At 35.7% G+C, this 9,842-nt stretch overlaps 1 protein-coding gene across 1 annotated transcript; it reads right to left on the reverse strand.

Annotated features, from left to right (window-relative positions):
* Positions 1 to 6,635: 6,635 nt before the first annotated feature.
* Positions 6,636 to 9,234, reverse strand: gid8a (GID complex subunit 8 homolog a (S. cerevisiae)). The gene is made up of 5 exons (XM_057357090.1): positions 9,120 to 9,234; positions 8,408 to 8,535; positions 8,042 to 8,238; positions 7,585 to 7,782; positions 6,636 to 7,375 (listed from the first exon to the last, which is right to left on the reverse strand). The coding sequence occupies exons 2-5, from the start codon at positions 8,526 to 8,528 to the stop codon at positions 7,202 to 7,204; spliced, it is 690 nt and encodes a 229-aa protein (XP_057213073.1). The 5' UTR covers positions 8,529 to 8,535; positions 9,120 to 9,234; the 3' UTR covers positions 6,636 to 7,201.
* Positions 9,235 to 9,842: the final 608 nt, after the last annotated feature.

The raw sequence follows: 9,842 nt of genomic DNA on the forward strand, positions 1-9,842 counted from the left end.
ATAAAGGGATCCACATTGTAATTAACACATGGCCAGACGTGTAAAATAAAATAGAATATTGTATTCCTATATTATATTTAGTTTGTTCCTATATTAAAACATTTAATGTTAATGTGCTATTTTTTGCACTTTTCACAATTATGCCGAGGAGTGATTTTTCACTTGCTTTTGCAGCTTCGGTTCTCTGTCACCACCTTGTGGTGAGTGACAGAACTAGCATTTATACAAACCAAAAATGATTTTTTACAGTATCAGGATAAAAGAATATGGCTAGTTTTATTATAAAAAATGTAAGTTTACGACAAAATACCCGTTTTATATATGAAATTTAGAGTGTACATTAAACAATGTAGATATTTATTGTAGTCTGTACAGGATCATGTATCATTTTCAAGACCTCAGATTATTTTCCAACTCCTGCCACCTGGTAGAGTTAATAAAATATAATAACATAAATAATGGGTATTCCCATAGAATAGAACTAAATAAGCATATTCCAAACAGGCACACACAAACACAATACAGATCACAAATTTAATTCAAATGTATAGTGTCTCCGTACAATCAAAATACATTTGGATCTTTAGACTTTTTAAAACAAGTAACTCATACATACTTCCATCAGTTTTCATACAGTTACTGTCCTAAAACCTAAGATAAAGACAACTGTTTTATTAAGACACAAAGTCATTATAAGTGATGGAAACAGGATCATCATAAAAAGTGTCATTATGACCAGAAACTGTTATGTTTAGTCTGAGAAAAATATTGTTTAAGCTTGCTTAATGAGATGATCAGAGATGCAGCCTCCAAACAGCAGAGAGGGCATAGCAACAAACCAAGGGACCAAAACTAAACGCCCAATCATGTCATCAAACAAATGGGGAAATGCTTTAATGACATCAAACAACCAAAAAAGGAGTTCAGCTAAGAACGCTGCATCAATTTCCTTCAAAGCCCCAATCAAAGGCTTGATTTAAAATGGAATGAAAACATCAAACCCTCACCCACATCCTCTGGCCTGTTTGAATGAAGGAAATTTGTTTCCATTGGGTAACACCGAACACAGAGCTCATGCATCTTTTGTTTAAACATTTCATTTAGCACTTCAGAGTTTGACATTTCTAGGAACATGTTAATCAGCACTCTTACATTTGATCACTCTGATGACCTGCAGAATGAAGTCAGAAGAATAAGACGCAAGCCAACAGGTTCTTGAGGCCCCTGGCTAAGATTCAGTTTCACAATTGTTGATTCACAGCGAGTCAAAGGAGAAAAACAGACCTGAACAAAAGCACTGTATTCAATTGCACTGTCAAATTTTAAACATCTAAGATGTTGTAAGATCACCAATTCTCTATTCAGTTAAAACACAGCAGGGACATCAGTAAAGAATTCTTATGTTTTATGGTGGTGTATAATGAGTCAGACTTTTAAAATGAGTGTACACTATAGCAAAAAAAGCCCAATTCATATTTGCCATGGCAAACACAGATGCTGACGACAACACTGATTTTCATTTAACAATGCCTGCACGGGAGACATTGTTTGCCAAAACCGACTATATTTGGTTCAAATATCAAACTTGTATCAAAACATGACAAAATATCACAATAAAATCACATTTACCCATAAAGAGTGTAGAAAATATATAAAAAAAGAAAAACACCTACACTACCTTTAAAGTATCAGATAAAGACAAGATATGTAAACCAAGTAGGGTTAATACCTCACAGAAGTCATTTTCATCCTGAGAGAAACACCATATCAATAGGCCCAATTTATGAAACCCTACAGCGTACAGTAAACTTCTAAAAATACACTCCTTAAAATCACTCATTGTTAAAATAAGAATGCTGATCAGAAATAATTTACATACAGTACGTCAATACAGAAGCTTAAAAAAACAACAACGGTGAAATGATCCTGCTTCTGTGTTTCCCTAGGTAGCAACCACATGGCTAGAGCGCTTATCAAAAATCCTCTCTCTCCCTCCATCACATACTGAGCACAGACGATGGCTAGAGAACGTAAGTGAACCCCTGAAAACAGATGAGATCATAGCACAAACTCACAATAATGTCCTTCTCTGATGGATCCACCAACTTTCAACTACTTTAAGTAGTAAAAATAATCCTCACTTTGAATTCCCTTTGGTCTTAAAAATATCTTTCAGGTGCAGATCACACATTGTGTCTGCAGTAAAATTAACAGCTTAAGGTTATGTTGACAAACTTTTTTTCACATTTTTCTTCTGCAGTGCTCTGACCTTACGTTAAACTCATAATCATGAGAAACTGATTTGTGGTCATGGTAACAATGGGTATGACTCCTGTGTTGACCTAAAGCGGGGTCATGACTGGCAGGAAAATGTGGATAGGAGCAATACCCCCTTACGTCTGATTTTGTGAAAAAGTGATACATTAAATGTAATTATCATCATGCAGATAAAAATTATATACCAACCTTTGGGAATATTAACCATGGTTTTATAATATTATAAATAGTAACCTGTAAAAGTGTGGTTACTATGGTTTAATTTCAAATAAAAAAAATTAAAAAGGCGTCCACATCCACAGGCCAGAAAGGCTCAGGGGCAGGACAAAAATACAATAAAGCAAGCTAATAAACAGAATGTCTGCACACTGAAAAACTGCTCCACAAATTCAAATACCTTACGGTCGAAGCGTTGCTTTTTTATAAATGAATTTGTGGAGCAGTTTTTCAGTGTGTGGACATTCTGTTTATTAGCTTTAATTTCAAATAAACCAAAAAATATGGTTAGTTAAACCATGGTTAATTTTTGTGAGGGAAGGAATCAATCTAGATGGTGCATTAACGTAGATTAGACAGTTCCTTCAACACCATCACCAAGGGACCACAGAGACAAAGTAGGCCTATGCATGATTTCTATGCGACAGTTGCCAAGAAGCGAAACTACAGGTTGGAGGATTCAGACACAATGTGAATTTCAGTGCACAAGACACAGCTTGCTCATTCTTTGAAATGACAACTATTAATTCAATGAGAAAGCTTTGCTTGCTGCTGCTGCTCGGAATGTTACTTTATAATGAAGTGCTTCGAGAGGCTCATATCAATTTTCAGCTATCTCACATCAAATTTGGATAACCACCAGTTTGCCTAGGAACAGAGCAACTTCACACAAGCATGTCCCATCTGGGGCATCCCAACACATATGTTGGGATGTTATTTGTGGACATTTTTACTTCTGCGTTTGATGCAATTGTTCCCCATAAACTGGTAACCAAGCTATTTCATCCACTCTCACTCTGAATACAGGAGCACCAAAGGGCTGTTTTCAGTCCAGCTCTTTTCTCCTTAAAGAGCTTAAGAATACCCAAGTATCTTCTCAGCTCTTAGTAAATTTCTACAAGAGCACAATAGAAAGCATTCTCTGCTTCTGTTTTACAGTGTGGTATGCCAGCTGCACTACACCAGTGGCATTGCTAGGCCCTTTTTAGGGGAGCTAAAGTCCCCCTAAAGCTCTAGCTTAGCCCCCCTAAAATATTGTGAGTAATAATGTAATCTGTACAAGAATTCGAGATCGCTTTATAGTCCCCTTTAAAACTCTTAATATGAAAACGGCGTTAGTATGCGTTATTTAGCGCATTCTTCAGTTTACAGCAGCACATTCAGTGAACGTCATAAGCAGAGTGACGTTACAAGGTGTGTGCATTAACATGACATCTGCATTTTTGCCATTCTTTGTTATAAATGCATCTTAATATGATGCGGGAGCGATACAAGACCCTTTCCCATCCATCCACTGTAAAAAAGTTTGTCTGCGTTCACCCCTCGTTAACTAACGTTAGTTGTTTACGTTACCTCCAGCAAAATGAAAGCACTTCACACCAATGACGGCATACTTTAGAAAACGATCATAATGATATTGTAGCGCACAGAAATGTGTCAGTCATGATGACGTGGTGTTTGATTTTTCAGATAGAGTTACCCCAGCTAACAATTTTTGGTTCCCAGAACGTTATTTTCTAAGGTTCGTTTTTGGTTCTACAAGAAAGTTTTCTTTACGGAAATAGAACGTTAGTTTCTGGTTTCCATAACGTTCTGGGAACCAAAACCACGAAACTAACGTTTTACTTAAAGGAAAGATAACCATAAACAAACTAAAAAAACTTTCTGGAAAAGAGAAACTGACGTTAGGGGAACGTTCCTAGAACGTTAGCCTAAAATATTTTTCTCGGTCCGTTTGGCCTCACTACACGTCAGTAATGAATACATCCATGCTGTGTTTTTATCCATAGCTTGTCTAATCTAATTAAAATAAGTAAAATACATCATCCCACACAATATGGAGGATGAAATCAATGCAGTAGATTATTCTTTTAGCCTAATAATTCCCTTTTCATTATTGAAGTAGCCTAATTCTCCATTTAAACAGCACAGTATATCATTTCTATTAAACCACACTGTGTGTAGGCCTACCTCAACATCAGACATTATAGATATTGAAATAAAATAACCAATGACTTCAACACAATATTTAAAGCAGATTTTATTGACAGAAGAATAAACATTTAATTATCTTCAGGCTAACAATATTCTTGTCTCACCACATAAGTATTAGCGCGGCTCTGTCTTTAGATATAACAATCAAAATCCCTCAGTTTCAGTCCTTACATCATGGTCTGTTGATTTAGATGTGTCAAGTCAATAGAAAATCATGAACATATAAGTTTACTCTCAAATCTGTACGTTTTTAAATAAAAATAAATAAATAAATAAACTGCTAAACTAATGTGTTAGTGGGTGAGGTAAAACGAAATGACAACCACACTAAAGAAATACACATGGATATACTGTATATGATTGTATTTTCATTAAGCTTAACTATTTTCAGCCATTAAAGGGCACATTTATTCATTTAATTTGGTCAGTATAAGATGTGTTAATGTGATCTTATAATTTCTGTATTGCACATGTCAGTGACATTTACCAGTTTTGACTATTTTTACCATTAAAACATAACCAAAAAATAACCATCAGGGAACGTTGCTTTCTGGTTGCAAAAAAATTACCAAAAAATAACCATCAGGGAACGTTGTTTTCTGGTTACTTTCTGGTTTCAAAAAAATAACCAATAAATAACCACCAGGGAACGTTACTTTCTGGTTGCAAAAATAACCAATAAATAACCATCAGGGAACGTTATTTTATGGTTATTTAAAAAAAAACAGTTTGAAACGTTCTGGGAACGTTATTTTCTGGTTGCAAAAACAACCAAAATAGAACCAAAACAAACGTTAGGGGATCATTCTGTGTTTGATGGGACGTTACTGTAGTTCAGCCTGGTGCGGCTGTGTTATTCATTAGTCTGAGTTCCAAGGAAACAAAAGTGTACCCAGAAGCTCTTTGTCGTTTTTCAGACGCTTCAGTATTTGTATTATTAATTTAAAACATATTGTGGATGTAATAGATGAACACGCAGTCATGCACAGGAGTGACAGCGCTCGTGCTAATCAGAATGAATGGCAGGGAAACATGTTAAGTTATTCCTACTAAATAATGATTCAGTAGTTGATTGTGACATTTATTATATGGATTTGTGGTTGTTGTTGTCACTTTGAATTATAAATGTTGCAGATTGACCGATTAATTTGAATAACAATAACTTGTCTTTATGTTTTTCTGCATATTCTTTCTTAATTATTTATTTTAGTAATGTATACTATACAGTAGTGGTGCTATATTTATATATATCCTCATTGGAGGCTGAGCCCCCCTAATATTGAAAACCTAGAATTGCCCCTGCACTACACAGAATCGAAGAGACCTGGCCCGGATAGTTAAGACTGCACAGAGAATTGTAGGGACCAAGCTGCCTGACCTAAACGTAGTTAATGCTAGCCTTCTTCACAAGAGGGCTGGCAACGTCATCAAAGATTCAACTCACCCAGGTCATAGACTGTTTGATCCCCTCCCATCAGGCAAAGGTTACAGGACAATCAGAACATGTACAAACAGACTGAGGGATAGTTTCTTCCCCAGAGCTGTAGCCTGCATCACATCTCTTCCTCTAACACACACAAACACAGAGCTGGTGGAAACTGATGACAGCATTCAAGTGTTCCCTCTTCCCTATTTTGCTGGTAATACACTGAACATTTTACTGTACATCCAGAACTGTATTTCTATACATATTGTCTTCTGGGCAATATATGATTTGCGTATTCTGAATTTCCTTTTGCTGCTAGTCTCAGGGGAGCTACCAAACAAATTCGGTTGTATCATTACAATGACAATAGTCTCTCTCTCTCTCTCTAAAGATATAGAATCTTATTACAGCCAAAACTATTATCATATTCACGTGAAATAGAGATTTTTTTAGCATTGTTGCTATTAAATACCATATTTGTCATGTAACATTAGGAGATTAAGTCATAACATTAGACAAACTTTTGGTGCTTATTGTAACAACACCATCCATTTTAAATTAACATAGGTTATGTAAGGCATATAATCATTTAAAAAATAAAGTGTGTTAAAAGGGCACATCATTAAAGGTATTTTAGAAAGAATTTATTCAAATAATATTCCAAAAATAATAAAAAAATCAGAAAAATTATGCTAGTCTCTAACAGTAACCAACAAGTAAAGACTAAACAAAAGCTAACTGTCTTGGCATGAGAACATAACAGTGATAAATCATGAATGTATATGAAAATAAATGAACTCAAAATAAAAAAGGTAAGCACAGATGATTTAAGAATATCTGTTCTTCAAAAATATCCTAACAACATATTTAATATTAGATTACAATAAATTTAGCTTTAGTGTTTTCAATTCATATCGTTCTATTTGAAATAAAATAATGCACAGTTGGTTAAAGAATTAGCTGAAAATAGTAATATTTTATTCACCCTTATTTTTAGGTTTTAAACACACTCGAGTATAAGTGAGTCATAATATTTTGTGATAATATTGAATAGTCCCAACAGAATATTTGTTAGTTTTGTGGCCAGAGGAAAGTCAAAGGTTTTAAATGACAAAAGGGAAAGTAAATGATGAATCTTCACTTTCAATTCATCATTACCTTTAAGTTATATTTACTGAGGAATCAACAAATAGCCATTATACATAGATATATATTTGCCATCCAGTCACTGACTGTTTATAAATAGGAACAAAAAATTTACAAATGTGTCCATGTGGATTACAGTCTCTACTTGGGGTCCTCAATAGTGCCCTTGCTGATGTCTGTCATTCTGGAGTATTTCACTTTTTTCTGGTCCAGTTCATTCTGAGCCCAAAGTAAGAGCTTTAACAGCTTCGCTAATTTTGGAGTAGATTCCCTTTTTTCATAGTCTAGAACAGCCTGGTTAACCTCACTCCATACCTATAGAGGGAGACAGAATACAGCATTTAGGGAACAACGACAGCATTTGCACTAGTCACAGTAATACCAGTAATAATAGAAGAAAGAAAGGAGAAGAAATTGTTTGTTATGGTTAGAAGAATGTGAAACTAATTTATCACTTATATTTATAAAACAAACATCCCAAACTTTTTGTGAAGATTATGTCCTATTTAAATAAACACACACACCTTTTGTCTTTGCATCATATTGAGCAGGTCTCCAAATGGTGATTCCTCGGGGTTGTCAAAAGCGAGCAGTGCCAAGGTCCGCTCCATCTCAGTAAGACATTCTCTGCTCTCTTCCCCCTGTTCAGCCAGCTGTGACTGGGCAAACTCCAGCGCTGCCTCAGTTTCTCGCAAACGGATCAGTTCAATCAGGTGTTGCTGCTACAAGAAGAAAGAGAGCGAACAGGTAACTCTGTCCTACTTCACTGCAGTTTGATGTTTACACTAACAGTTCAATGATCATCATTTCAGTTCAATAATACCTTTGTTTGTGCATTGTTAATAAATAAAACATGGCCATGTTTGGGGTATTGTTTCCAGCTTTTGTTCTAGATTATGATGACCTTGTTCCATTCACATCACATCCTCTGTTAGACATATCTCTCCCTCCCAGTATGCTCTTATAAGGTATACTGTTTACCTGAAGGTGAAAGTAGAGGTATCGATTGGTGTCAAGGAGCTCTGGGTGGAGGCTGTTAATGAGAGCAATTGCTTCCTGGATCTGACCTTTCAGAACCATTTCTCTGATTCTAATCCTGTCATCCAAAGAATCCAGATCCATGTTCGGTTCAATCCCAGACTCCATCCGAAATTTTTCTGCAGCCTCTTTAAAGCCCTCTGTGGAACAAAAACATTTTCACTAGGGCAGTTTTGCTTTAGACCTCGGCTGTGATTTAGAGTGGCACAAAACTACAGTTATTAGTATTTATAATATAATGGTATTACTTCTCCTTATTCACTACTACAACACAACCATACTACCAAAAGTAACACTGACATAGTTTACCTGTTACCAGATAGTTCATGATGAGTCTGTTCATATCCGCCCTCTGAATATGCACATTATTCAGTTTGTCCATCCACTCCTCTTTGGTAATATCTTCATGCTTTTCTGAGTAACTCATCATGGATGCGCTATGGTAGAATGGACAAACAAACATCGTTTAGTGCACATGCAACGAAACTTGCACGTGCTTTTGTGTTCAAATCAGAGCAAACGTCTGATGTAGGTAACGTTATTTGCACGCTGAGTCCAGCAGTTAGTGGAAGCTGTTTTAACATTAGAGCAGTTTAGCGTAGAGATGTTGATGTTTTATGGTAAATGAATGAATGAACGGCACCGCGTGCGTTCATATTTTCGCGGTGTTTCTGTTGTCAGACAGCACAACATAGCAGCAAGCGGCTTACTGGCCAAGCAAATGCGTAACCGACGTAAAAATCATTTGTAACCGTGACACACATACAGGTGACAAATTATGTTAAATCTTTCTCTGTAGAATAATGAATAATATGCCGTGGTAAATAATATCCTGTTGATCGGGACAAAAACTAAACAGTCCCTCTTGAGTGCACGTAACGTACAGTAGCGAGATCGGCGAGCAGATTTTTGACAACGCAATTTATCAGGTAACAAACCAGTACATTATATGAATTTAAATGTTATTTATTCATATTATTTGTTTTGTGAAAAAGGTGAGGAATAGTAATAAAGTACTTACTGTTTACTGTTATAAATAGCGGTGGGCCTCAGCGAAAATCCCGCGATAACAAAACGGGACTCACTCCTAACGAGACTTGAGGGGAGATCAGTGATTGGTCAGAATCTTGACGTCACGGTTGCTGTGGCAAAGCTGGAAGGGTTGCCAGATCAGAAAAAAGGGTTGCCAAATCAAGTGCACGTATAAGAACTGATCACACAGATTTATTTTATCCACGCAAATGTATGTACTTTTATTAAAAATATTTAGTAGTTAGTATTTGAGACATTTCTATTATATTAATTTAACTGAAAGTTATTATACCAATTAACAAGTAAACGGCATTGATCAAAAAATATATTTTAGTATAAAATTTTACATCATCTTCATACTCCCAATGGTAATGTAGGTTTCATTGTTCTGTATGCTTTGAAGGGATATATAACCCCCCAACACAAACAATAACTTTTGATGCCTTACCTTTATTCTCTCAAACGTTCCCAAACAAGCTTAAATATGTCTAATCCTCTCATCTAACACAACACTGTTATTGCAAAATAAGCACTGAAATAAAGGGGCTGAAGGATAATTGATTATGGCTCAGAGATTATGATTGTCACCTTTATTATGAAGACCATATTCAGAGATGAGAAATTCCCTGTTATGGGGGAAGGGATGGGGTGTTTTTGCAATATTGTCTAATAGAGTACATAGGCTACAATAAAAATCTGTTGTTTATGTCCC

The sequence above is a fragment of the Triplophysa rosa genome, linkage group LG17 (assembly GCF_024868665.1).
Source record: "Triplophysa rosa linkage group LG17, Trosa_1v2, whole genome shotgun sequence".
In the NCBI taxonomy this organism is placed as follows: Eukaryota; Metazoa; Chordata; class Actinopteri; order Cypriniformes; family Nemacheilidae; genus Triplophysa; species Triplophysa rosa.